The 27,259-nt window shown below is 65.9% G+C and overlaps 2 protein-coding genes across 8 annotated transcripts; both read left to right on the forward strand.

Annotated features, from left to right (window-relative positions):
- The first annotated feature begins 57 nt into the window (after positions 1-57).
- Positions 58-27,259, forward strand: PIEZO1 (piezo type mechanosensitive ion channel component 1). 5 transcript variants are annotated; one of them, XM_041483448.1, is made up of 51 exons: positions 58-233; positions 6,092-6,187; positions 7,255-7,377; positions 7,640-7,682; positions 7,761-7,911; positions 8,727-8,865; positions 9,531-9,744; positions 9,884-10,049; positions 10,261-10,353; positions 10,434-10,506; positions 10,670-10,761; positions 10,874-11,134; positions 11,211-11,322; positions 11,421-11,599; positions 11,673-11,821; positions 12,018-12,197; positions 12,270-12,358; positions 12,867-13,024; positions 13,097-13,273; positions 13,367-13,492; positions 13,654-13,854; positions 13,929-14,133; positions 14,240-14,344; positions 14,903-15,056; positions 15,641-15,884; positions 15,973-16,069; positions 16,157-16,325; positions 16,400-16,489; positions 16,606-16,685; positions 16,879-16,950; positions 17,372-17,469; positions 17,550-17,646; positions 17,877-17,951; positions 18,041-18,213; positions 18,284-18,408; positions 18,524-18,628; positions 18,708-18,966; positions 22,964-23,152; positions 23,327-23,600; positions 23,728-23,839; positions 23,921-24,068; positions 24,157-24,371; positions 24,480-24,638; positions 24,715-24,862; positions 24,969-25,157; positions 25,242-25,334; positions 25,438-25,610; positions 25,687-25,809; positions 25,902-25,981; positions 26,224-26,419; positions 26,496-27,259. In XM_041483448.1, exons 1-51 carry the CDS (start codon positions 170-172, stop codon positions 26,743-26,745), a joined length of 7,383 nt encoding a protein of 2,460 aa, XP_041339382.1. In that variant the 5' UTR covers positions 58-169; the 3' UTR covers positions 26,746-27,259. The 5 variants fall into 5 exon arrangements, with proteins under 5 accessions (XP_041339382.1, XP_041339399.1, XP_041339392.1 ...); XM_041483465.1 differs by having other exon boundaries at positions 24,241-24,371; XM_041483458.1 differs by lacking the exon at positions 17,877-17,951.
- On the forward strand, positions 19,274-22,767 carry LOC121362195 (piezo-type mechanosensitive ion channel component 1-like). 3 transcript variants are annotated; one of them, XM_041483512.1, is made up of 13 exons: positions 19,274-19,794; positions 19,883-19,979; positions 20,067-20,235; positions 20,311-20,400; positions 20,517-20,596; positions 20,790-20,861; positions 21,283-21,380; positions 21,461-21,557; positions 21,788-21,862; positions 21,952-22,124; positions 22,196-22,324; positions 22,436-22,540; positions 22,628-22,767. In XM_041483512.1, exons 1-12 carry the CDS (start codon positions 19,564-19,566, stop codon positions 22,472-22,474), a joined length of 1,350 nt encoding a protein of 449 aa, XP_041339446.1. In that variant the 5' UTR covers positions 19,274-19,563; the 3' UTR covers positions 22,475-22,540; positions 22,628-22,767. The 3 variants fall into 3 exon arrangements, with proteins under 3 accessions (XP_041339446.1, XP_041339466.1, XP_041339457.1); XM_041483532.1 differs by lacking the exons at positions 21,788-21,862; positions 22,628-22,767 and having other exon boundaries at positions 19,275-19,794; positions 20,072-20,235; XM_041483523.1 differs by lacking the exons at positions 21,788-21,862; positions 22,628-22,767 and having other exon boundaries at positions 19,276-19,794; positions 20,072-20,235; positions 22,196-22,320.

Genomic DNA, 27,259 nt, shown 5'->3' on the forward strand with positions numbered 1-27,259 from the left:
ACCTGGGGGCTGCGGGGCCGGTGTCGGTGTCGGCGGCGGGCGCGGTGCCGGCGGGCGCCGCGGGACCGGGCAGCGGCGTCGGCACCGGGGCCTGCCCAGCCCAGCCCAGCCCCGGCGGGGCGGAACGGCTCGGAGCGGCTCGGGCCGGGCCCCCCCCGCCGCGGGCGGGATGAACCGGCGGGGGCTCTGCCAGGGGCTCTACTGGCTGCTGCTGCCGCTCGCCCTGCTCGCCGGTGAGTGCGGGGATCCCCCGGAGCTGACCGGGCTGCGACCCCCGCCCGTGGGGAGGGTGGCTCGGGGCGCGCCCCGGGGCTGTCCCGGTGGCTGCGGGGCGCGGGGGCTCTCCCGGCACGTGGGGCGAGGGGCGCGGGAAGCGCCGGGAAGCCGGGGACGAGCGAATCCCTGCGCGCAGGAACCGCGGCTGGGATCCCGGAGCCGCCGGTGCCGGGACGGGCGGTGCTGTCCCCCCGCGGGGACCCGAGACCCCGCCGTGACCGAGCCCGCTCGCGGGGAGCGCTGCCGCTCTCTCCGGGGCGGGCGGTGTGTGCGTGTCCCCCCCGATGCCCCGGGGGCTGTCCGCGGTGCAGGTGACCCAGCTGGGTCACAGCCGTGTCGCCGCGGTCGCTGTGCCGCGGTGGCACGCTGGGGTGCGGAGGTGGTTCCGGCGGCGTGGGCGATGCCCGGGGGGCTGTGGCGCCCACCCTGTCCCCGTGCCCGGGTGGGTCCCGGCAAGCAGAGTGCCCACCCCAGTCCCTGCGGCTCGGCGGTGCCCAGGCTGCCACCAGCCCGTTCGCAGCACTGTCGGCCTTTGATGGCAGATGTGCCACCCACCGAGGCAACCGGCTGGCCACCGGCCTGGAAAATCCCCGTGTCCCGGGACGCGCAGGACAAGAATCGGCTCTTTGAAGCCCGCCTGCTCCGGAGCCTCTTCGGGGACACCGCGTTTGCGTAAACGCAAAGGAAAAACCTCTTTATAGCGAGGATCGTTCGAGGGGCTGCTTGTGCCAGGGCTGTTTGCCACCGACACCGGGCTCGCACCAGCCCTGCTGGGGGGCTGAGCCCCGGGAAGCTCTGGGGTGGCCCTAGAAGGACTTTTGGGATAGTGTCACTTGGAGAGAGAGAGGGACACGCGGCCGGCCGAGGGAAGGGCGTCCAGCCGAGCAGCCCCGTGCCCAGCTGCGTTTTGGGGAGCGGGGTTGGGTTTCGGGGCGCTGGCCCCGGACACAGCCTCGCTGCGGCGGAGGAAGTCGGTGACTCTTGGAAAAAAAAAAAAGCTGCTTTTGCTTCGGTTTGCTGGGGCAGTGACTCAGAGCATCGCGCAGGATGTCAGGAGGTTCCTTAGAGCCCAGCCCCGAGCGGGGCTGGCCCCGGGGGCTGCGGCGCTGCCCGGGCCGGGGCGCGGGAGCTGCCGGGTGCATCCCATGGGTGCCCGGGGCGACACGTGGCCTCGGGGCCAGCCTCCCGCGGGGCCCTCCTGCTCCAAAGAACGCTGATTTGGCCCCAAATCCTGCCGGGCTTGCTTGGCTCTGCCCCCTGCTCCGGCACGGGGTACGCTGGGGAGCGCTGGTCCCCCGCAGTTGGGGACACCGGTGGCCTTGCTGTCCCCTCCCCGCGCTGAGCTTGTAGGTGGCTTGTTTAAATTTGGGGCCCCGCTTGGGCGGGGACTCGGTCCTGCTCCAGCTGATTGACGAGAGGGGGTGACTCAGCAGCGCCCAGGGGTCTCGCAGGAGCAGCCGGGGGAAACTGAGGCACGGGGGGTGTGGCTCGTCCCGCTGCACCTGGGGGAAGGGTTTGCCCCGCAGCTCGAGCCGCCTTTCCTGGCAGTTCGGCTCTCCCCGAACGTCCGGAGGATGTTTGCTCGCGGCTCCCGGCCAGCTCGGGGCGAGTGGAGGCTCAGGGCTCGGGCCCGGGGCGCGGGGCAGCCCCCCGGCTTCCCCCGGCTGGCACAGCGCTGGGGGGTCCCAGCCCTGCCTGGGCTGTGTCCCCACCCCGGCTCCGTCCTTCCTGCTGGGATTGCGGCGTGCTGGAGCCGCTGTGGGGGGCACAGCACATCCCCACAAGGGGGGACCGGGCACCCCCAGTGCCGGTCGTGGCCACGCTGATCCGTGGCTCCGTGGGCAGAGGTGATGGGTGAGGGTGGCACCCCCTTCCCCTGGTGCCCCCCGACCCCCCTGGTGTGGGGACACAGCCCCCCCCTGCCCGGGCAGGGTCCCTGGGGGTCCCGGGTGCCACCGGGCTGGAGCCCAGCTGGGTGTGCCAGCGTGGGCTGCAGCAGCTGCCTCCTGCGGTCAGGTGCTTTTTATAAAACCCAGGGAAATAAAATAGAGGAGGCAAAAAAAAGCCCTATTTTAAAAAAATAAAAAAAAATTAAAAAAAAGCAAAGCCACCGCTGTCTCCAAGAGCAATAACTGCTGCTTCCTCCCGGGCGCAGGGGGAGGGGAGGGGGTGGGATGGCAGGATAAATGGGATGGCAGGATAAGATGGGATGGAGATGCAGGGCCAGGCTGCCCAGGACGGAGCCCCCACAGCCCCAGTGAGGTGGGGGACACCGTGGGGGGCTCCCCAGGGGTGCAGCGGGTCCCCTTTGGGTGAGGACAGCAGGGTTTGGGCACAGCTTGGCGCTGCCACATGGCAGCCACGGTCACGGCCCCACTGGGAACGTTGGTGGCCCTGGGAATGTGTGTCCTCATGTGTCCTCTGGGAGCCCTGTGGCACGGGCTGTGCCCTCCTGGCGTGTGCCAGGGACGGGGGTGTCCCTGACACTTGTCCCCTGAGCTCCCTGTCCCGTGGCACGAGCTCCTGGCTGACGCTGGGATTTGCCAGGCTGGCAGCCGGGGCACCCGCTGGCACCCGGCCCGGAGCCCTCCTGGGGCATCCCTGTGGCATTCCCAGGAGCAGGGTCGGGAGCTGGGATGAACTTTCCACAAAAACAGGATATGGTGGGTGAGCCGGTGGGGCTGCTCTTTCCTGGAAAGAGGGGCTGAGCCTGGGAATGTGCCGCTGGCCAGCTCCGCTCGCCCAAGGGCTTGTTGCTTTGGGGCTGCTGGGATTTTGGGACAGGAGAGCCGCAGTGATGGGATTTTGGGACAGGGAGAGCCGCAGCGACGGGATTTTGGGACAGGGATAATGACACTGCTGGGATTTTGGGATGAGGCCTCTGGGTTCCTCACCCCGCCTCTGGTTTGCAGCCAGCCGGTGCAGAGTCGAGTCCTGGGAGCCAAGTGACACCTTGGGGACCCTGTCAGGGTCCCTGGGGCTGGTGACCTGGGAGGCAGCTTGGCAGAGCTGCCTGGCCCCAGCAGCAGGTAACGGGCCGTGTGAGGGAGCAGGGCAGGGAATTAAAGAGCTCTGCTAATTAATCCTGAGCAGGTCCCGGCAGAGCAGCGGCGCCGAGCGCGGTGTGGGCGCAGAGCCATGCTGCAGGGCTGCTCTGGGGGGCTCCCCCAGCTCTGGGGGTCTGGGAGCCCCCTCTCCCCGTGCAGCTGGGATGGATCCCTGCTGGAAGCTGGCTGGGAGTGCAGTGGTGGGGCTGTGCCAGACCCCAGCCCTCTTCCCAGCCCAGTGCCCTGGGAAAGGCGCTGGTGCCCACTCCTCCTGGCTGCCCCCACTTTGCCAGGGGTGCCCAGTGACCCCAATCCCCTCCCACGGGGAAATTCAATTAAGGCTGGCGTGGAGGAACCCCGGCACATCCCGCCCAGCTCGCCAGTGCTGTAATTTATCTGTAATTTATCCTCCTCCCGGCTCATTAATGTCGTTAATATTTCACGTGCTGCCGGTGCCGGCCGCGGTGGCGGGGAGCTCCCGGCGGCGTGGGGGCTGCTCGGGGGTCACGGGGCTGGGCGGGCAGGATTTGGGGTGCCAGTTCTGGATACCTGGCTCAGGGGACAAGGTGAGTGCTCAGAGAGGCACCGTGGGTGTCGTGGGCGAGGGCCCTGCCTGCGTGGGGAGGGGGCTGTGGGTGCCCCGGTGCTGCAGCCACCCCCAGCCGGCTGCTGCAGGGCGGGTGTGCTCTCCCCACACGCCAAACTGGTTTTTCTCCCCGTGCCTGCGCTTTCCCCGCCGTCAGCACTGCGGGGAACCGGTTCCCTCCGACTGTGCAGGACGGAGCACCCACGCACCCGGGCACGGCACGCCCGCTGCAGCCGGGGGTGCCAGGCCGGGCTCCGAGGGTGCCCCCAAAGCAAGCTGTCACCTGCCACCGCCTCCTTTCCCTCCTTTCCCCCCTTTGCCATGCTGGCTGAAGCCATCGAGCGCTTCTGGGAGGTTTCCTGGTGAAGCCTGAGGGGTGCAGGGGGAGCCAGCAGCACCCCCAGGACCCCCTGGCACCGAACGCCGGGCTCGGCGGGCGGGTGCCCCCGGTGCCCGGCGGTGATCCGCGCTCTCGCCGCGGCTCCCGGCCGTGCCACCGCGTGCCCTCGGTGCCACCCGTGCCCAGGAGGTGGCCGTGCAGGGCCGGGGGCTCACGCTGGGGTGGCTCACAGCTGGCTGGGTGGCGCTGCCACTGGCCAAGGTGACAGTGACCGAGGGGCCCTGCCTGGCTCCCACGGAAGCCGGAGCAGCGTCTCGCCCCCGTGCCGGGAAGGCTCCTCTCGGCTGGAATATTTGCTCCATGAGATCATGGTTTGCCGAAACAGCCAGGAGCCCTCGGCAGCGGCTGCGGGAGGGGACGCGTCCCGGGGCACCGCGGGGAGGTGGCCGCTGGTGGCGGTCCCGGTGCCCCCCAGCCCTGCTCGGGGCCAGGCTGTGCTTCGCAGCCTTGGGGACACCTGGGGACCCCCAGCGGGGCCGGAGCTGGCTCTAGCCCCAGCGTGGGACGTGTCCCGGGGCTCTGTCCCCGAGAGTGCCCCGCTGTCCCCCGGGTTGTGCCGTGTCCCCGCGCTGTCCCTCTCCCCAGGATGTGTTGTCCCATTGAAACCTGGTAAACACAGGAAGGGCTGTGCCGGGCTGCGGTGCTGAGCGTGTCCCTGGCGCCCGGCCGGGCCCCCCTCACCCCCCCCGGTCCCACGGGGTCAGGGCTGAGCCCCCCCCGTGTCACCCCCCTCGTGTCACCCCCCCGTGTCACCCCTGCCCAGGTGTGGTGCCAAGGGGAGCAGCTCTCTGCCCTGGCCGTGCACAGCCAGGGTCACCAACGCTGTGGCTGTCCCCTCCCTGGGCTGTCCCAGAGGGACCCCCCCATCCCCCTGGTCTGCAGCAGAGGGGATGGGGGATGTCCTGGGACTGCCCGGAGCACGGTGACAAAGCTCATGTCCCTGTCCCCAGCCGGGCACTGGTCCCGGGGGTGTCCCGGTGGACATGGGACATCCTGCCCGTGCCCATCCCCGCGCCCTCGGGGCTGCCCCGTGGCTGCTCCCAGCCCCTGCCGGTGCATGTGCTGCTGGCTGTCACTGTCACTGTGGTGACAGGAACGCTGAGTCCCTAGCTGGGGTGGCAGGTGCCCTGTCCCCGTCCCTGTCCCCGTCCCTGTCTTGGTGCATGTGCTGCTGGCTGTCACTGTCACTGTGGTGACAGGAACGCTGAGTCCCTAGCTGGGGTGGCAGGTGCCCCGCCACGTCCCTGTCCCCGTCCCCGTCCCTGTCCCCGCAGGGCGCTGGCTCGGCCCGGCTGCTCGGGCAGTTTCGTGCCTGCAAACAAGCTGTAATTTAGGTCTAAAAATAAGTGAGGGGGAAGGTGCTGGGCTGGTGGCACACCCAGAGCAGGGCAGGGGGCAGGTGCTGTGCCAGCCCTGCAGGGGTCACGGCTGGGGGTCCCTGCAGTGCCCAGCTGCTTTGGTGGGAGTGATGTGGAAACGCTGCAGATTTGTCTCATGGCTCCTCTTCCCCTGTCACCCCGTGTGTGTGGGACCTCTGGTGTCCCCTCTTCTCCTTGTCACCAATGTGGGTCCCCAGGAGTGGCACGGCCTGTGTCTCTCTTTCTGATGGCACTTTTTTGGGGGCTTGACCCCCTCGTCCTACCTGGCATCACCCAGGGCCCCAGCAGCACCTGGCATTTCGGGCTGCCCCTCTTTTGGGGCTCCCCACGGTGAGGGGGGGGTGCAGCTGTGAGCCCTCCCTGCGCCACATGGCTGTCACTAACCCTGTCCCTCTGTCCCCAGCCTGCCTTTTCCGCTACAACGTCCTGTCCCTGGTGTACCTGCTCTTCCTGCTGCTCCTGCCCTGGTTCCCGGGGCCCTCCTCGCGCTTCACCACAGGTAAGGCTGGCACGGGGGGTGGGCACCAGGGCAGCTGCCACCCCCTCCCGCGGGCACCTCGCTGCGGTTTCACCCCGCCTGGGCACTGTGGCTCCGTGTGGAGCCTCTCTCTGTTAATTATAGCCCAGAGGGGCTATTAATAGCCCTGGTGCTCCACAAGGGCCGGTTTGGAGCCTTATTAACCAAAAACCTCAGGGCTGGGCTGTGTGGGCACACCACGAGCGGCCCCTCCGCCCTGCCCGGGGCGTCCTGGTGGCCTCGGGGGTCACCCACACCGGGGCAGGTGCCCGTAGCCCCCCTGTGCCCGGCTTGGAGCCCACCCCCAGCGCCTGGCACGGCCACAGCTGAAAGCTTTACCCTCTGAATATTTCATGGGCTCGCACGGCCCCGGATCCCGGCACTGCCGAGAGCCTTTGCCTGGATTTACAGGAAAAAACAAGTGGAGGGAGAGCTGTTGGCCCGGGGCCGCCCCCAGGGCAGCTCACAGCTGTGGTGGGCTCGCTGCCCACCCCACCCCCTGGCCAGGAAAACGGGCACAGGGCCCGGAGAGCCGGCTGGGATGGGGGGAGAGCCGGCTGGGATGGGGGCACGGCTGCAGCTGGTGGAAGGGCTGACAAGCTTTGGAGTGGGAGGGACCCCTGGAGCCATCCCTGGGATGTCCAGCAGGGATGGGGACCCCTGGAGCCATCCCCAGGGTGTTCCAGCAGGGATGGGGACCCCTGGAGCCATCCCCAGGGTGTTCCAGCAGGGATGGGGACCCCTGGAGCCATCCCCAGGGTGTTCCAGCAGGGATGGGGACCCCTGGAGCCTTCCCTGGGATGTCCAGCAGGGATTGGGGTGCTGATTGCACCCTGGGGTGGTCCCAGGCCAGCAGGGCCAGGGAAGTGCCAGCTGGGGCTGCAGGGTGGTCCTGGGCTGGGGGAGGGCAGAGCCCTGGTGGGATCCCGACCCTGGGGCAGAGCCCTGGAATCTCTGGCACAGTGCTCCCTTCCCAGCTCTTCCTGAGGGTCCCTGCTGGGGTTGCTGGTGTCCTTGGCTGGTGGGTGACAGCTTTGCCCCTGTCACAGGTCACAGCAGCCGCATCCTCAAAGCTCTGCTGGGGATCAGCATCCTCTTCCTCCTCGCCCACCTGGTTTTCCAGATATGCCTGTACACACTGCCCGTCCTGGACCAGCTGCTGGGGCCCAGCTGTGAGTAGGGGGTGCCCGTGCCCACCCTCACCCACCCACCCACCCCCAGCCCTGCTCCCTGTGCTGCTGGGGGGCTGCTGAGGCTCTGCAGGGTCCCAGCCACGTGCCACCTCTGGGGACATCCCGTGCCATGCCAGGGTGCCCATTGCACTGGGCACAGAGCCCATCCTGCCATGGATGGGAGTGTTCTCCCCGTGCTGGGGGGTGCCCAGTGCCTGCCCACTGGGGTCTGTCCCCCTCAGTGCCCCCCTCCTCCCCACAGGCAGCTCCTGGGAGGTCCTGGCTCGGCACATAGGGGTCACCAGGTAAGGGCACTCTCATCTGTGGGGCTGGGGGCTGGCAGTGGCTGGGGGGTCACCCCTGAGCCCTCCTCTGCCCCCCAGGCTGGACTTGAGTGACATTCTCAACTCGGTGCGGCTGGTGGCACCCGACGTTGGCATCCTGCTGGTCTCGTCACTGTCCTTGTGCCTGTGCCGCCGCCTCAGCCCTGCCCCCTCCAGAGGGAATCCCGAGTCCCTGGAGTCCTCGGAGTGGGTGAGAGCCACCCCCACTGCCATGGGGACATCCCACCATCCGCATGCCACCGGGTCCCTGCCAGCCTGTCTTTGGCTGGCCCCTGTCCCTTCCCTGGGCACAGCCTGGGGCTTGGAATGGGGACATCCCCAGGGGTTGGAGACCCAGTTTGGGGCAGTTTTGGCCAGGTTAGAGGGCTTGGTCATTGTCACACAGCTTAGGGTGACTCAGCCGTGCGGGAGTGCCTGTGTTTGTGCTGGCATTGCTGCAGGGAGGGTGGCAAACAGCTGGGACAGTGGGGTGGGCAGTTGTGGGGTGGGCAGTTATGGGGTGGGTGTTTATGGTGCAGGCAGTTATGGGGTGGGTGTATATGGGATGGGTGTTTATGGGGTGGGTGTTTTTGGGGTGCAGGCCCCCAGCTCGAGCTCGCTCGTGCCGTGCCAGCCCCACCTGGCAGTGCCAGCAGGTGACAGGGACACTGTGCTGGTGGCAGACACAGCCCCAGTGGCTCCCCAGCAGCCCCGGCTGTGAGGCTGGCCCCGGCCGTGCCGGGCTGTAACCGGAGCAGCGGCCGGCAGGGATGCCTTTGCCGTGAGCCCGGGAGGGAGCCTGGAAAAAAGCTCAGTGCTGGGAAGCCGGCTGCCGGAGCCAAGGAAAACAGGCGCCCTGAGGAGGCGCTTTCCAGGCGGCTGACAGATAAACACGGCCAGGTGCCGGGCACTGAGCCCGCCCGGCCGGCCAGTCCTGCCCTCCGCAGAGCGGGGAAACTGAGGCACGGCCCGGAGCTGCCCGGGGCCGGCTCGCTGAGCTCAGAGCACGCCGGTTCTCCCCGGCAGAGGGAAGAGAAGGACGCGGGGCGGCAGCGGCGCGCGGCGCACAGGGACTCGCGGCTGCGGAGCCGGCTGCGGGACAAGGCTCACTCCCTGCTCTGGGAGGCTGGCAAGGGCCTGAGCATCCTGCTGCTGGCCCTGGCAGGTGGGCACGGCCTGGGGGGCACGTGGGGGGCGAGCTGCTGGGGAGGATGCTTGGTGCAAAGGGGGGATGCTCGGTCCGGGGTGGGTGTGATGCTCGGTCCGAGGGAAAGCGTGGTTGGTGCGTCAGGGGAGGGTTTTGCATCCAAGGGGAAAGCTCAGTGCAGGGAGGGAGGGATGCTTGGTCCAGAGGGGAAAACTGTGCAAGGAGAAGGGGTGATTGTTCAATCCAAGAGAGAAACCTCAGTCCAGGGGAGAGCTGCTCACTCTGAGGGTCAAACGCTTGCTCTGTGGAGGAAGAGATGCCTGGTCTGGAGAGGGAGGGGATGCTCAGTCCAAGGAGGGAGGATGCTCATTCCAAGCAGGAGTGATGTGTGGTCTGAGGACGGGCTTAGAGTCCAAAGGGGAAAAGCTTGGACCAAGAGGAAGGAGATGCTTGATCCAAGGTGGAAAACTCGGTCCAAGGGGAAGGGATGCTTGCTCTGAGGAGGAATGCTGGGCCCAGGGGGATGCTGCTCGTCCCAGAGGGATGCTGCTCGTCCCAGGGGGATGCTGCTCAGCCCAGGGGATGCTGCTCAGACCAGGGGATGCTGCTCGGCCCAGGGGATGCTGCTCAGCCCAGGGGGCTGCCGGGCTGTGCACTGACCGCCCGTGGGCTCTGCTCCCCAGGGATCACCCTGCCCTCCGCCTCCTCCAGCGTCTACTTCCTGCTGTTCATGGGGCTGTGCACGTGGTGGGCCTGTCACCTCCCCTCCAGCCACCAGGCCTTCAACGTCTTCTGCATCCTGGTTGGCATCTACAGCGCCTGCCACCTGCTGTGCCTCTATGCCTACCAGACCCCCTTCGTCCAGGGGGTGTTCCCACCGCCCACCATCTGGGCACGGTGAGTCCCAGGGAGGGAGCTGTGCCCGGCTGAGCTGCCCCGTCCCAGCCCGGGGAGGGCATCCAGAGCATCCCTCTGGGATGGTGAGCCTGGCTCCTGGTGCTGGCTGGGGTTGATGCCAGCTCCTCTGTCCCCGCAGGGTGTTTGGCTTCAAGGACATCATCCTGTACTACAACTGCTCCCAGCCCAACACCCTGGACCTCAACAACAGCCACCCCTGGCCCGTCTACGCCAACCCTGGCGTCCTGCTCCTGCTCTACTACACCGTGGCCACCCTGGTGAAGCTGCGCTGGCGGGATGCCAAGGTGAGGGGCTGCAGGGCTGAGCCAGACCCCGCTGGTGACAGCGGTGACATTGGTGACGATGTGCCTGGCTGTGGCTGCCCTGGCGCTGGTGCAAGGGAGATGGGGGCAGTGGGGTGCCCACAGTGTGGGGTGCCTTGGCAGGGGGCTGGGGCAGGGTCCTGCTCCCCAGTGGTGGCAGTGGGTGCCCTGAGCTGGCTTCTGCCCCTCGCAGAGAACCGTGGCACCGGCACGGCCGCGTCCCAGGGACCTGGTGGAGCTGGAGAGCTGGCCCCAGGACACCCACCGTGTGGCTGAGGACACCAAGGTGGGTTTGGGGGGGGCTGTGCAGGGAATGGGTGCGGGACGGGGGTGCCAGGATGGACTCTGAGCCCTCTCTGTCCTCAGCCCATGCTCTACCCCAGCACTGGGAAACCGGGCACCAGCACCGAGAACTGCACCGTCCACGTCTTGAACACACGTAAGTCTGACCCCAGCCCCTCCCCAAACCCTGCCTGGATCCCGGGGGTGCCTCGTGCTGCCCCTCCCCAAACCCTGCCTGGATCCTGGGGGTGCCTCGTGCTGCCCCTCCCCAAACCCTGCCTGGATCCTGGGGTCCCTCACGCTCCCTCTCCCCATGCCAGGCAGGAGGCATCCGTCGGCGTGGCTGCCCCTGCGCAGCCTGGGCCACGTCCTCATGAAGCAGAGCTACGTGTCCGCCCTCATCGCCATGATGGTAAAGAGCTGGCAGGGGACACGGCCCTGGGGAGGGGACACGGCCCTGGGGAGGGGACACGGCCATGGTGGGGGCACCTCGTGGGCTGAGCCTTCATCCTCCCTGGCCGCAGGTGTGGAGCATCATGTACCACAGCTGGCTGACCTTCGTGCTGCTGCTCTGGGCGTGCCTGATCTGGACGGTGCGGAGCCGCCGGCACTTCGCCATGCTGTGCTCGCCCTTCCTGGTGCTCTACGCCATCGCCCTGTGCAGCCTGCAGTACGTCTGGGCCATGGACGTGGTCGCCGAGCTGCCCACCCACATCAGCTTCATGCATCTGCAGCCGCTGGGGCTGGTGCATCCCAACTATCCCTGCATGGCCCTGGGGGCAAAGGTGAGCGTGGCACTGTCACTGTCACACCCCTGTGGGACAGCGCCCGGCTGTCCCCGCTCACCGCCTGTCCCCGCAGCTCCTGCTCACCCTGACCTTCTGGATGCTGCTGCGGAGGTTCGTTACCGAGAAGGTGCTAACGAGGAGGGCCCCGGCCACGCCGCTGCTGGAGGTGTCTGTGGCAGAGACAGGTGAGGGCTCCTGGTGTCACCCACGCCGAGCACCCCGCCGCTGTGGGGGGGACCCCGGTGCCCCCGCCCAGCTGCTGCAGCCCCTCCGTGCCCCACAGAAACCAGCCAGATGCGGGACGTGCTGCACAAGCTGGGGGAGGTGGTGAGGAATTTCTTTGCCAAGTTCTGGATCTGTGTCTGCGCTGCCAAGTTCATCGTGGTGACCTTCGCCGGCCGCCTCGTCCTCTACAAGATCGTCTACATGCTCCTCTTGCTCCTCTGCCTCATGCTGTTCCAGGTGCAGGGGCTGGGGACCCCTGGGGGCCTGTGCCATCTCCAGGGTGGCCCTGCTGATGTCCCTGTCCCCGCAGGTGTACTACAGCCTGTGGCGCAAGGTGCTCAAGGGTTTTTGGTGGCTGGTGGTGGCCTACACCATGCTGGTGCTCATCGCCACCTACACCTACCAGTTTGAGGACTTCCCCATGTACTGGAGGAACATTACGGGCCTCAACGATGACCAGTGAGTGTCCCCTGCCCTCTGTGGGGTCCCTGCTGGCACCAGCCCCGAGGTGGCACCAGGGCATGGCCAAGGGCTGGGTTGCACCTGGGGAAACCGAGGCACGGAGCAGGTTGGGGTTGAGCCCTGGTGTGGGGGTCAGTGCCTGGTTGGGGTGGGATGGATGAGACCCCGTGCTGACCCTCCTGTCCCCATCCAGGCTGAGCGACATGGGCCTGCAGCAGTTCAGCGTCTCCAAGCTCTTCTCCAGCATCCTCATGATGGGTTTCTTCCTCCTGGCCTGCATCCTCCAGCTCCACTACTTCCACGAGCCCTTCATGCTCATCACTGACCTGCAGCACATCCGCCCCCCCTCTCCGGCCCCAGACCACATCCCCAGGTAGGAGCGGGTGCTGGGTGACCCCCCTGCACCCCGAGCCCCCCGTCCCTGCTCTGAGCCCCCTTCCCACAGGTCTGAGGAGCTGCACGGGAGCCGCCTGCTGCGGGATGTGGCCTCTGCCGAGACCGCCTGGTCCCGAGACTCGGACACGGCGTCCCTGGGTACAGGGCAGGGATGGGGCACAGCCTGGGAGGGGGTGTCCTCCAAGCCAGGAGGGACCTGGGAGGGTAGGGAGGTGGGTTTGGGTTGATATCTGAGTGTGGGACAGTATGGAGGTGGATTGGGGCATCCTCCAAGCCTGGAAAAGACTTAGGGTATGGATTGGGGTGTCCTTCAGGTCTGGGAGGGTGTGGGGATGGACTGGGATGTTCTCTGAGCCAGGAATGGGCTGGGAGGGGTGTCCTGAAAGCTGGGGTGTCCTGAAAGCTGGAGTGGGACCAGTGTAGTGAAGGGATTTATTGGGGTCCCCTCCAAGTCTGGAAGGATGCAGGGCTGGATCGGGATGCCCTCTGAGCCAGGAAGAGGCTGGAGGTTGCAGGGATGGATTGGGTTGTTCTCCAGGTGTTGGGGAGCTGTGGAAATGGATTGGGGAGGACACAGGGGGTGGGTTGGGGTCTCCTCAGTGCCAGCAAGTCTGCGGGGGTGTCCATGAGGGTCCGTGTCCCACAGCATCCAACAAATGGGGGCTGGTGCTGGAGCGCCTGGTCGTGCTGGGCCGCGCCTTCTCGGACAGGGTGACACGCGGGGAGGTCTTCATGAGGCGCCTGCTGGAGCTCCACGTCGTCAAGTTGGTGGCTCTCTACACTGTCTGGGTGGCCCTGGAGGAGGTACCCCTGGGGGAGTGGGGTTGGGGGGCTCAGCTGGGCCCCCCCCAGGTGCAGACACGGCCTCTGCCCCAGGTCTCGGTGATGAACTTCTTGCTGGTGCTGCTGTGGACCTTGGCCGTGCCCTACTGCCGCTTCCGCCACATGGCCTCGTGCCTCTCCACCGTCTGGACCTGCATCATCATCGTCTGCAAGATGCTCTACCAGCTGGAGGTCGTGGACCCCCACGAGTACTTCAGCAACTGCACCCAGGTGTGCCCAGCGGGGCCGGTTTGTGGGGGGCTCCCTGGCTGCAGGGGGGACCTGGGGGGGCGCTGACCCATCCCCCGGTGCTCCCCTCTGCAGCCCCTACCCAACGGCACCAACCTGACCCCAGAGGAGCTGGGCAACTCCACGCTCTACCGTGGCCCCGTGGACCCTGCCAACTGGTTCGGCATCCGCAAGGGTTTCCCCAACTGGGGATACGTCAAGGTGGGCACGGGGAGACCGCGGGGACCACCCGGAGGGGATCCCTGCCTTCACAGCGTGGTCCTGAGCGTCTCTTCTGAGACCCTGGAGGGATGCTGTGTATGAGGACCGCCGCGGGGGGATTGTCCTCACGCCGCGGTGCTGAGCGTGCCCTGCTCCCCCAGAACCACCTGCAGGTGCTGCTGCTGCTGGTGTTCGAGGCCGTGGTGTACCGGCGCCAGCAGTACCACCGCAAGCAGCACCAGCTGGTGGCCCCCGTCACCGAGACTGTCTTCGAGGACATCTCCCGCGAGCACCTGGACCTCGGCCTCGTCAGCTGCGCCAAATACTTCATCAACTACTTCTACTACAAGTTCGGTTTGGAGGTGGGAGCAAGGGCGTTGTTGGGGGGGTCCCAGCGCTGGCAGCATCCCGGTGCTGAGCCCCCCTGCGCCCCCAGATCTGCTTCCTGATGATGGTGAACGTGATCGGGCAGCGGATGAACTTCGTGGTGATCCTGCACGGCTGCTGGCTCGTGGTGATGCTGACGCGGCGGCGGCGCGCGGCCATCGCCCGCCTCTGGCCCAAGTACTGCCTCTTCCTCGTCATCTACTTCATCTACCAGTACCTGCTGTGCCTGGGGATACCACCCGCCCTCTGCATGGGTAAGGGGCACGGGGGGCACCCCACCGTTCTGTGGGGCACCGCTGGCCTGCCCTGGGAAGGGGCTGGAGGGGAGGCCTGGCGCTGATGGTGCCCCCTGCCCCCCAGACTATCCCTGGCGCTGGAGCAATACCATTCCCCTCAACTCGGCCCTCGTCAAGTGGCTCTACCTGCCCGACTTCTTCGAGGCTCCCAAATCCACCAACCTCATCAGTGAGTAGCCCCCTGCCTGCCCATTTGGTGTCCTGTCCCCCTACTCCAGCTCCTGGCATCCTCTGCCCTTGGGGTGACATAGCCATGGCAGCCCCCTGGCCCCCCTACTCCAGCCCCTGGCACCTTTGTGCCCATGGGGTGTCACCCTCCTCCAGCCCCCCTGACCTCTGGGACCCCCAGCCATCGTTTGGGTCCATCCTGCCCCCAGGAGCAGGGAAGGACAGGCAGGAGGGGTGGAGGAGCTTTAAGAGCCCCACTGCTTTGGAGGTAGAGCTTAAACCACACACACCCCGTTGGAGAAGGAGCCATGGCAAACCCCACCCCTTTTTGGGGGACCTTAATTGTTTTCCCATCCCTTTTTGGGAAAAGGAGGGGCCTGGAGAGATCCACACTTGGTTAAAGAGGAGGAGGGGATGGGGAAAGCCCCACCTGCCTGGAGGGAATTAAAGAGCTCCCCATCCTGGGCAGCATGGGGGTGCCCCACGCCTCGGGGCAGGGTTTGGGGGGTAGCAGCGTTTTGGGGAAGGCTGTGGCCCGGGCTGAGCCCTGTTCCCCCAGATGATTTCCTGCTGCTGCTGTGCGTGGCCCAGCAGTGGCGCGTCTTCGAGGCCGAGCGCTCCGAGCCGTGGCTGCAGGCGGCCGGGGACAACTCCGACCGGCTGGACCGGGAGCAGGAGCACCACAACCCCACCCCAAACTTCATCTACTGCAAGTGGGTGCCCCCAGCACAGCACCCCCAGCGGGGCTGGGCCTTCCCTAAGGGCAGTGAATGGGGCACTCCTCTGGGATGGCATGCCTGGGGGGTATGGATGGGATGGGAACCAGCTGGGATGAGATCCCTTGGGGTGTGGACACAATGGAATTCCACCCTTGGAATTCCGACCTTGGGGTATGGATAGGATGGGCTCCCTCCCTGGGATGGAACCCTTTGGGGTAGGGACAAGATGAGATCCCACCTTTGGATGGCAAATCTCCTGGGGTGGGACCCCTTGAGGTGTGGGTAGGATGGGACCTTCAGGCAGTGGGAGCTGCCGGGCTGGGATCCTCAAGAATGGGACTGGAACCCCTTTGGGCCAGAGTCCCTTTGGACATGACCCCCCTGATGGCTGGAGCAGGGACACCCTGAGGCTCTTCTGGAAGGAGATGAGGTGGTCCAGGACACCCCTGGTGATGGTGCTGGACCCTCACAGGCTTTGTGCCATAAACTGGGACGAAGCCCTTTGTCCCCCAAGACAGGGCTGGTGGGGGGACTGGGAAGGGACAAGGGCCCTGCTCCTCTGACCACCCCATCCGCAGGTCCTACCTGGACATGGTGAAGGTGGTGGTGTTCCACTACTTCTTCTGGGTCGTCCTGGTGGTGGTTTTCATCACCGGTACCAACCGCATCAGCCTCTTTGGCCTGGGCTACGTGCTGGCCTGCTTCTACCTGCTGCTCTCGGGCACGGCCATGCTGCGCAAGCCGGCCCGCGCCCGCCTCGTGCTCTGGGACTGCCTCATCCTCTACAACATCGCCGTCATCATCTCCAAAAACATGCTCTCGGTGCGTTGTGACCCACGGGCTTCTCCTCGGGTCACCCTGGGCGTCCCCTGGGGTGTGACAAAGCCGTGCGTGCCCTCTCTGCCCGCAGCTCCTGTCCTGCGTGTTCGTGCAGCAAATGCAGAGCAGGTTCTGCTGGGTGATCCAGCTCTTCAGCCTCGTCTGCACCGTCAAGGGCTACTACAACCGTGAGTTGCTGGTCTGGGGGCGATCTGGGGGGCTTGGGGCTGCAGGTTTGGGCTGCTGCCTGACCTGCCTGCACCTCTGCCTGCCAGCCAAGGCGATGCCCAAGGACCACGACTGCACGCTGCCCGTGGAGGAGGCCGGCATCATTTGGGACAGCATCTGCTTCTTCTTCCTCCTGCTCCAGCGCCGCATCTTCCTCAGCTCCTACTACTTGCACGTCATGTGGAACCTCCGAGCCTCTGCCCTGCAGGCTTCCAGGTGGATTGGGGTCCTGGAGGGTCCCCGTGGGTGCTGGGGGCTCCCCCTGACCCTGCACTGTCCCTGTCCCCCAGGGGCGTGGCACTGTTCAAGGCCAGCATCTTGAAGAGCCTGCGCTCGCACCGGCAAGCCGAGAGGAAGTCGCTGGACCAGCTGAAGCGGCAGTGAGTGGGTTTTGGGGGGCACTGGGACCCCTCTCCCTGCACCTTGGGACACCCCTGTGTATGGGGTACCCCCGGGGGCCGGGGGGAGCGGGCTCTGCAGCATCCTCTGCCTCCAGGATGGAGCGGATCCGAGCCAAGCAGCAGAAGTACCACCAGGAGCTGGCCACCAGCGCGGGGCAGGAAGGAGCCAGAGCAGGTGAGAGCCGGGGGGTCCCTCCCGTGTCCCCAACCCCTCTCCGGACACACGGGTGTCACTGTGACCCTTTGCCAACGCCCATCCTGGTGGAGCCCCGTGGAGCACCGTGGTGACCCCTCGTGCCCCGAGTCCCCCCGCGGCGGGGTGGGTGCCCTGGGCAGGGCCCTGCTCAGCCCTGTCTGCCATCCCGCAGCTCCCGGCGGCCCGGCAGACCCGTCCCGGCAGAGGGAGCGGTGGTGGCGGCCATGGTTAGACCACGCCGCAGGTACAGCCCTGGCACGGGGCCTAACGGGGCTCAGCCCCTCGGAGAGGTCCCTCCGCTGGGACTGCTAACACCCGCAGGGACGCTGGTGGCACTGCTTGGCCAGGGTGACACCCTGCATGTCCCCTGTCCCCAGGCTCGGCGGCAGAGCACTAACCACGGCTTCTCTGCCCCCAGCACTAACAGGGTGTTGGACTGGGGGTGCCAGGCTGGGTTTGGGGTCACTGACGTCGGTCACCTCCGAACGCTGGCGCCGGAGGGACGCCGCTTTGGGGACGTGGCAGTTGAGTCGTTGGCTTTGATGTCCCCATGGGTGTCCTCGGTGCCAGGCAGCGCCCTGGGAGATGGCAGTGGGGACAGCCTGGGGTGTGACACCCCTGCCATGGCCCTGGCCGTGCCGTGACGCCCTGTGTCCTCTCGGCAGTGCTGCATTCCGGGGAATACTTCCTCTTCGAGTCGGACAGCGAGGAGGAGGAAGAGGTGCAGGAGGAGCCACGGCCGGGGAGGCCGAGCGCCTTCCAGGTGAGCAGGGCTGGGGACTGCAGAGCAGCCAGAGGGCTGGCAGTGTCCCCAGGGTGCTGATGGCCCCTGTCCCCCTCCAGCTCGCCTACCAGGCCTGGGTGACCAACACCAGGACGGTGCTGCAGCAGCAGGAGCAGCCCGAGCAGCCGAGGCCACCCACCACCGACAGCGCTGCAGGTGGGTGTGACACCCCAAAATAGGGCTGGGGGGCAGGAGGGGACACAACCCGGTGCTCCCAGAGTGTGTGGGGACTCTCTGGTGGCTGCAGTGGGGTTTGGCACAAGCTGTGCAGCTTCTTTGGTGCCCACCCCGGTTGTTAAGGTGGTTGCGGGGGGACAGGGGATGGGGTGGTGGATGGAAGAGCCCCAAAAATGATGTTCGTCTTTCCTTGGGGCCTGACCCTTGAGGGGATGGCACAAGGAGAGAGGTGGAGGCTGCCGAGGGGGCCGAAGGCCAGGAGGAAGAGGATGGGCAAAGTTCTGGTAGGTGGGCAGCAGGAGTGCAGCACAAGGATGCTGGGGAGGTCTGGGTGGGCACGAGTGACCCTCCAGGCCTCTTCCTGCCCTGGCAGAGCGCAGCAACGTCTTGCAGCGGGTTCTGAACATGCTGAGGTTCCTGTGGCTGCTGTGCCAGGCCCTGGTGGACGGGCTGACCCAGTGGCTGGACAGCCAAACCCGGGAGCACACGGACATGTCGCAGGTCCTGTGCCTCGAGAGATTTGTCATGGCGGAGCGGCTGGCCAGGGTGAGCCCGGGGGACAGCGGGGCGCGGGGGGTGGCAGCGCGCGGTGGCACTGACGTCCTGCCTGCCGCAGGGAGAGGAGATAAACCAGGAGTTCCCAGATGAGCTCTACGAGAGAGAGCTGCTGCCGGAGGAGCTGCTGCAGAAGCTGAGCTCGCCCGGCTCCTTGGCTGCAGAGCTCCAAAGCAGCACTTCCAGGCAGGTGCATAGATACCCCCGAGGGGGCTGCTGGAGCGCCACAGGCGGGGCAGGGGGCTCGCCCCCATCCCTCTGTCATCTCCAGCAGGTGCCTAAGAGCTGCCCCTCCTTCCAGCAACCAGGAGCAGGTGATAAACGTGGAGGACGTGGCTGATGCTCAGCAGTTCCTGGCCGTTCCCCAGCAGCGCAGGCGGACTGCCAGTGAGCTCCTCAAGAGCAGGTGCACAGGGGGACATGGGGACATGAGGATGGGGACGGGGGGGCGGCAGGGGGGCTCACCCCAGCCCTGCCTCCTGCAGGAGGTTGTGTGTCTCCGAGCTGGAGGAGTCGGAACGGTTCTACCGATCCCACAACCGGTTCCTGAAGCTGCTGCTGGCCGGGTACCGCTTCGGGACCGGCCACTCCGAGCTGCTCTGTTACTTCACCATCATCCTCAACAACATGGTCACCGGCTCCGTCATCTCCCTCTTCCTGCCCATCCTCGTCTTCCTCTGGGCCATGCTTTCCAGCCCCCGGCCCACCAAGCGCTTCTGGGTGACCGCCATCGTCTTCACCGAGGTGGGCAGGGGGTGGCCAGCGAAGGGACGATGCCACCTGGCCCCTGCTGCCACCCGCTGACCCCAGCGTCCCCACAGATGATGGTGGTGGTGAAATACCTCTTCCAGTTTGGCTTCTTCCCCTGGAATGGCTACATCACCCTGCTGCGCAACGAGGGCAAGCCCTTCTGACCTTGGGGTATGGATAGGATGGGCTCCCTCCCTGGCATGGAACCCTTTGGGGTAGGGACAAGATGAGATCCCACCTTTGGATGGCCAATCTCCTGGGGTGGGACCCGTTGAGGTGTGGGTAGGATGGGACCTTCAGGCAGTGGGAGCTGCCGGGCTGGGATCCTCAAGAATGGGACTGGAACCCCTTTGGGCCAGAGTCCCTTTGGACATGACCCCCCTGATGGCTGGAGCAGGGACACCCTGAGGCTCTTCTGGAAGGAGATGAGGTGGTCCAGGACACCCCTGGTGATGGTGCTGGACCCTCACAGGCTTTGTGCCATAAACTGGGACGAAGCCCTTTGTCCCCCAAGACAGGGCTGGTGGGGGGACTGGGAAGGGACAAGGGCCCTGCTCCTCTGACCACCCCATCCGCAGGTCCTACCTGGACATGGTGAAGGTGGTGGTGTTCCACTACTTCTTCTGGGTCGTCCTGGTGGTGGTTTTCATCACCGGTACCAACCGCATCAGCCTCTTTGGCCTGGGCTACGTGCTGGCCTGCTTCTACCTGCTGCTCTCGGGCACGGCCATGCTGCGCAAGCCGGCCCGCGCCCGCCTCGTGCTCTGGGACTGCCTCATCCTCTACAACATCGCCGTCATCATCTCCAAAAACATGCTCTCGGTGCGTTGTGACCCACGGGCTTCTCCTCGGGTCACCCTGGGCGTCCCCTGGGGTGTGACAAAGCCGTGCGTGCCCTCTCTGCCCGCAGCTCCTGTCCTGCGTGTTCGTGCAGCAAATGCAGAGCAGGTTCTGCTGGGTGATCCAGCTCTTCAGCCTCGTCTGCACCGTCAAGGGCTACTACAACCGTGAGTTGCTGGTCTGGGGGCGATCTGGGGGGCTTGGGGCTGCAGGTTTGGGCTGCTGCCTGACCTGCCTGCACCTCTGCCTGCCAGCCAAGGCGATGCCCAAGGACCACGACTGCACGCTGCCCGTGGAGGAGGCCGGCATCATTTGGGACAGCATCTGCTTCTTCTTCCTCCTGCTCCAGCGCCGCATCTTCCTCAGCTCCTACTACTTGCACGTCATGTGGAACCTCCGAGCCTCTGCCCTGCAGGCTTCCAGGAGGGATTGGGGTCCTGGAGGGTCCCCGTGGGTGCTGGGGGCTCCCCCTGACCCTGCACTGTCCCTGTCCCCCAGGGGCGTGGCACTGTTCAAGGCCAGCATCTTGAAGAGCCTGCGCTCGCACCGGCAAGCCGAGAGGAAGTCGCTGGACCAGCTGAAGCGGCAGTGAGTGGGTTTTGGGGGGCACTGGGACCCCTCTCCCTGCACCTTGGGACACCCCTGTGTATGGGGTACCCCCGGGGGCCGGGGGGAGCGGGCTCTGCAGCATCCTCTGCCTCCAGGATGGAGCGGATCCGAGCCAAGCAGCAGAAGTACCACCAGGAGCTGGCCACCAGCGCGGGGCAGGAAGGAGCCAGAGCAGGTGAGAGCCGGGGGGTCCCTCCCGTGTCCCCAACCCCTCTCCGGACACACGGGTGTCACTGTGACCCTTTGCCAACGCCCATCCTGGTGGAGCCCCGTGGAGCACCGTGGTGACCCCTCGTGCCCCGAGTCCCCCCGCGGCGGGGTGGGTGCCCTGGGCAGGGCCCTGCTCAGCCCTGTCTGCCATCCCGCAGCTCCCGGCGGCCCGGCAGACCCGTCCCGGCAGAGGGAGCGGTGGTGGCGGCCATGGTTAGACCACGCCGCAGGTACAGCCCTGGCACGGGGCCTAACGGGGCTCAGCCCCTCGGAGAGGTCCCTCCGCTGGGACTGCTAACACCCGCAGGGACGCTGGTGGCACTGCTTGGCCAGGGTGACACCCTGCATGTCCCCTGTCCCCAGGCTCGGCGGCAGAGCACTAACCACGGCTTCTCTGCCCCCAGCACTAACAGGGTGTTGGACTGGGGGTGCCAGGCTGGGTTTGGGGTCACTGACGTCGGTCACCTCCGAACGCTGGCGCCGGAGGGACGCCGCTTTGGGGACGTGGCAGTTGAGTCGTTGGCTTTGATGTCCCCATGGGTGTCCTCGGTGCCAGGCAGCGCCCTGGGAGATGGCAGCGGGGACAGCCTGGGGTGTGACACCCCTGCCATGGCCCTGGCCGTGCCGTGACGCCCTGTGTCCTCTCGGCAGTGCTGCATTCCGGGGAATACTTCCTCTTCGAGTCGGACAGCGAGGAGGAGGAAGAGGTGCAGGAGGAGCCACGGCCGGGGAGGCCGAGCGCCTTCCAGGTGAGCAGGGCTGGGGACTGCAGAGCAGCCAGAGGGCTGGCAGTGTCCCCAGGGTGCTGATGGCCCCTGTCCCCCTCCAGCTCGCCTACCAGGCCTGGGTGACCAACACCAGGACGGTGCTGCAGCAGCAGGAGCAGCCCGAGCAGCCGAGGCCACCCACCACCGACAGCGCTGCAGGTGGGTGTGACACCCCAAAATAGGGCTGGGGGGCAGGAGGGGACACAACCCGGTGCTCCCAGAGTGTGTGGGGACTCTCTGGTGGCTGCAGTGGGGTTTGGCACAAGCTGTGCAGCTTCTTTGGTGCCCACCCCGGTTGTTAAGGTGGTTGCGGGGGGACAGGGGATGGGGTGGTGGATGGAAGAGCCCCAAAAATGATGTTCGTCTTTCCTTGGGGCCTGACCCTTGAGGGGATGGCACAAGGAGAGAGGTGGAGGCTGCCGAGGGGGCCGAAGGCCAGGAGGAAGAGGATGGGCAAAGTTCTGGTAGGTGGGCAGCAGGAGTGCAGCACAAGGATGCTGGGGAGGTCTGGGTGGGCACGAGTGACCCTCCAGGCCTCTTCCTGCCCTGGCAGAGCGCAGCAACGTCTTGCAGCGGGTTCTGAACATGCTGAGGTTCCTGTGGCTGCTGTGCCAGGCCCTGGTGGACGGGCTGACCCAGTGGCTGGACAGCCAAACCCGGGAGCACACGGACATGTCGCAGGTCCTGTGCCTCGAGAGATTTGTCATGGCGGAGCGGCTGGCCAGGGTGAGCCCGGGGGGACAGCGGGGCGCGGGGGGTGGCAGCGCGCGGTGGCACTGACGTCCTGCCTGCCGCAGGGAGAGGAGATAAACCAGGAGTTCCCAGATGAGCTCTACGAGAGAGAGCTGCTGCCGGAGGAGCTGCTGCAGAAGCTGAGCTCGCCCGGCTCCTTGGCTGCAGAGCTCCAAAGCAGCACTTCCAGGCAGGTGCATAGATACCCCCGAGGGGGCTGCTGGAGCGCCACAGGCGGGGCAGGGGGCTCGCCCCCGTCCCTCTGTCATCCCCAGCAGGTGCCTAAGAGCTGCCCCTTCTTCCAGCAACCAGGAGCAGGTGATAAACGTGGAGGACGTGGCTGATGCTCAGCAGTTCCTGGCCGTTCCCCAGCAGCGCAGGCGGACTGCCAGTGAGCTCCTCAAGAGCAGGTGCACAGGGGGACATGGGGACATGGGGACAGCAGGATGGGGACGGGGGGGCAGCAGGGGGGCTCACCCCAGCCCTGCATCCTGCAGGAGGTTGTGTGTCTCCGAGCTGGAGGAGTCGGAACGGTTCTACCGATCCCACAACCGGTTCCTGAAGCTGCTGCTGGCCGGGTACCGCTTCGGGACCGGCCACTCCGAGCTGCTCTGTTACTTCACCATCATCCTCAACAACATGGTCACCGGCTCCGTCATCTCCCTCTTCCTGCCCATCCTCGTCTTCCTCTGGGCCATGCTTTCCAGCCCCCGGCCCACCAAGCGCTTCTGGGTGACCGCCATCGTCTTCACCGAGGTGGGCAGGGGGTGGCCAGCGAAGGGACGATGCCACCTGGCCCCTGCTGCCACCCGCTGACCCCAGCGTCCCCACAGATGATGGTGGTGGTGAAATACCTCTTCCAGTTTGGCTTCTTCCCCTGGAATGGCTACATCACCCTGCTGCGCAACGAGGGCAAGCCCTTCTTCCCGCCACGCATCCTGGGCTTGGAGAAGTCCATCCACTACATCAAGTATGACCTGCTGCAGCTCCTGGCCCTCTTCTTCCATCGCTCCCTGCTGCTGGTGAGCCCTGGGCCGTGGGTGGGCATTTGTGGGGAGCTGGAGCTGCTCCTGGGGGCCCTGCAGGTGCTGGGGGTCTCTGCCGTGGTTTCCCACCAGTGCTGGTGGGAGTTGATGCTGCAGGATGGAGAGTGAGGTGTGTGGGGCTGGGGGGCCCATAACCATGTCCCTCCACAGTCCTATGGGCTGTGGGACCAGGAGAAGACGACGGACAAGAAGGATGAGAGCAAGGAAGGGGAGGAGAAGCCGGAGGAAGCCGTGTCCCTACAGCCAGAGGTGGCTGAGGAAGGGCTGGAGGCTCCAGCCCAGCCAGGAGCACTGGAAGCAGCCTCGGAGCTGCAGCTGGAGCTGGAGGGCGAGTCTGTGGAGCAGGAAGAGGGGACCGAGGCCACGCAGCTCCGCTTCAGGAGGAAGCAGAGGAGGAAGACAACGGAGATGGTTCCAGTGGAAGGTGAGCACCCGTTCCCAACCCTCGTGCCCTGCTGAGGAGCAAGGCCGGCACCCCCAGGGTGCTGGGGTCAGGCAGGATGTGGCCCTGCAGGACCCTGGCTGTCACCCACGCTGTGCCTCACTTCAAGGGCCCGAGGAGGAGGAAGAGGAGGAGGAGGAGGAGGAGGTGTCAGAAGAGAGCCACGCTCAGAGGAAGCTGAAGGCGTTTGGCTTGCGGGTCAAGGGCTTCTTCCTCACCACGTGAGTCGTGGCGGTGCTGGTTGGGGGGGGCTGTGGGGTGCGGTCCCTGTCACCTGTCCCCTGTGTCCCCTGTCCCTGCAGGGCACAGAACGTGTACCAGCCAGTGTGCCAGTTCTGCCGGGACATCCTGGACACACAGAGCCGTGCAGCCACCGACGTCTACGCCTACATGTTCCTGGCTGACGTGGTCGACTTCATCATCATCATCTTCGGCTTCTGGGCCTTTGGGGTGAGCAGGGAGTCCCACAGGGCCCTGACTGTCCTGCCTCCACCACGGGGTGAGGCTGGGCCACATGCTGACCTCTCCTGCACCCCAGAAATACACGGCGGCCGCCGACATCACCTCCTCGCTGTCGGAAAACCAAGTGCCGAAGGCTTTCCTGTTCATGCTGCTCTTCCAGTTCAGCACCATGGTCATCGACCGCGCGCTCTACCTCCGCAAGACCGTGCTGGGCAAGCTCGTCTTCCAGGTCACCCTGGTCTTCGGCATCCACATCTGGATGTTCTTCATCCTGCCCTACGTCACCCAAAGGTACGTCCCAAAGGATTCCCTGCGTGGCACTCGCGTGGCACCTTCGTGTCCCCGTGCCCACGTGGTGGCCCAGGCTGGTGGCTGAAGGGTGACACGTCCCTCCCGCAGGTTGTTCCGCCAAAACACGGTGGCCCAGCTGTGGTACTTCGTGAAGTGCATCTACTTTGGACTGTCGGCCTACCAGATCCGCTGTGGCTACCCCACCCGCATCCTGGGCAACTTCCTCACCAAGAAATACAACCACCTCAACCTCTTCCTCTTCCAGGGGTAGGGCACGGGGCCGCAGGGAGCCCCGGGCACCCCGAGGGTGCCGTACCACTGTCCTCTCCCCGTGTCCCCCCAGGTTCCGCCTCGTGCCCTTCCTGGTGGAGCTGCGGGCCGTCATGGACTGGGTGTGGACGGACACCACGCTGTCCCTCTCCAACTGGATGTGTGTGGAGGACATCTACGCCAACATCTTCATCATCAAGTGCAGCCGGGAGACTGAGAAGGTACAGCCCCTATGCCAGGAAGGGTCCCTCACTGAACCCCTTTTGGGGGGTTTGTTGGGGTCCCCCTGAGCCCACCCTACACTGTGTGCTGTCTCCCCCCACCCAGAAATACCCCCAGCCCAAGGGGCAGAAGAAGAAGAAGGTGGTGAAGTACGGCATGGGAGGCCTCATCATCCTCTTCCTCGTGGGCATCATCTGGTTCCCGCTGCTCTTCATGTCCCTGGTGCGCTCCGTGGTGGGCATCATCAACCACCCCATCGACGTCACCGTCACCCTCAAGCTGGGGGGGTACGAGGTGAGCATGTGGGGGTGGGTGTTGGGGTGCCCAGGTGGGACACCAGGGTGCCCTGCCTGGCTGATGTCCCCCTGTCCCCTCCAGCCTCTGTTCAGCACAAGCTCCCAGCAACAATACATCCAGCCCTTCACCTCGCAGGACTACGAAGAGCTCACCAAAGAGTTTGAGAGCGAGCCGGTAAATCCCTCCTCCCCACCCCAAAAAAACCCTGCTGGCTGCTGGGGCAGGGGCTGGCAGAGCCCCCAGGACAGGGGCTGAGCTGTGTCCCCCCTGCTGGCAGCTGGCCATGCAGTTCATCAGCCTCTACGACGTGGAGGACATCGTGACCGCCCGCATCGAGGGCAGCTCGGGCTCGCTGTGGAGCGTCAGCCCCCCCAGCCGCGAGCAGATGCGGCTGGAGCTGCAGAACGGCTCCTCTGACATCACCCTGCACTTCAACTGGATCTTCCAGAGGTACCTCGGGCACGGCCAGGGAGGAGCCAGCCCTGCCTGCACCCCCCTGCCCACACTGAGCCTCTCGTGCCCGCAGGGACCTGGGCAAGGGGGGCACGGTGGAGAACGCCTACGGCAAACACGACACAGACCTGGAGCCCGGCGCGCCCCAGCGCCTGCAGCTGGCCCAGCTGCTGGATGGCACCAGGAAGGAGCCCGTGTGAGTGTCCCCTGAGGGGGTGGCTGGACCCCTGTGCTCAGTGGGATGGTGTAACCCACCCCCCCCCTCGCCATCACTCCACTTTCTTGCAGGGAATTGCTAAACCTCTTCCCCAAATACATCCGGGCGCCCACCGGCCTCGAAGCTGAACCTATCAAGCAGCTGCTGCCAGGTAGGTCCCAACACAATCCCCCACAAGAAAACCAGCACTGGGTGCCACCTCTCTGAAGACAGGGAGGACATGAGTCCCAGTGTGTCCCTCCCTAAAAAATCAGCACTGGCAGCACACCCGATGGCGCCAGCCCCCGTGGACAGCGAGGACACGAGTCCCACTGTGTCACTCCCCTCCAAAAAAATTGTCCTTAAGAGCACAGCAGCCACTGTGCAGTGCCCTGACGGTGTCACCCTCTGCAGATGACGAGGACAGCTACCTGGACGTGGAGGTGCATCTGAAACAGGAGCGCAGGGGCTCTGGCCCTGGCGAGCACTTTGTGGAGTGGTGGGTGCTGAGGCAGAAGAACGCCCCACCCCAGGAGGGCAACATCCTCCCCATGATCATCTTCAACGACAAAGTCAGCCCCCCCAGCCTGGGCTTCCTGGCTGGCTACGGGTACGTGGAGGGTGCCAGGGTGTGGGGGGGATCCGCAAGGACTCGCTGGTGGGATCCAGGATCATCCCTCTTGCAGGATCATGGGGCTCTACGTGTCCGTCGTGCTGGTGATCGGCAAGTTCGTGCGGGGCTTCTTCAGCGAGGTCTCGCACTCCATCATGTTCGAGGAGCTGCCCTACGTGGATCGCATCCTGAAGCTGTGCCAGGACATCTTCCTGGTGCGGGAGACGGGCGAGCTGGAGCTGGAGGAGGAGCTCTACGCCAAGCTCATCTTCCTCTACCGCTCGCCCGAGACCATGATCAAGTGGACACGGGAGAAGGAATAAGGGGAAGGGGCTGCAGCCCCCCCTGACAGGGACATCACCGCCAATGCCTTAAGCAGCCCACCCCAGCTGGGGCACGTCCCGGCCCGGGAGGCAGGGGGATGTGGGGTTCTGGGCACTCCCGTGGAGGGAGGATGTTTTTCTGGATGTTTTTCTTACATTGCTTTGAAGCCGTCCGACCTGCACGGACCACGTTGTGCCTTCCCGGGGAGGGGGGACAGGAAGTGGCCCCCCCACCCACTGGGCACCCCTGGCTGCCAGGTGGGGTTGGGGGGTTAAGAGCCAGCCCGTGCCCCCTCCCTGCCGGCCCCAGCCCTGCTCCAGAACCAGGTTGAACTCGAGCAATAGCCCCCCACCCCCAGCTCCAGGATGGGGGTCCTGGGTTGTGGCCCCCCCATGTTTGAGGAGGTCTGGCAGCCCCAGTTGGACTTTAGACACTTGTGACTTTGAGTTTGTGTTTTTTTAATAATTCAAATGTTTTATTTATACAGATACCGAATAAAACAAACTTGAGGCC

Source organism: Pyrgilauda ruficollis, unplaced genomic scaffold, assembly GCF_017590135.1.
Source record: "Pyrgilauda ruficollis isolate IOZ18807 unplaced genomic scaffold, ASM1759013v1 scaffold117, whole genome shotgun sequence".
Taxonomy (NCBI): domain Eukaryota; kingdom Metazoa; phylum Chordata; class Aves; order Passeriformes; family Passeridae; genus Pyrgilauda; species Pyrgilauda ruficollis.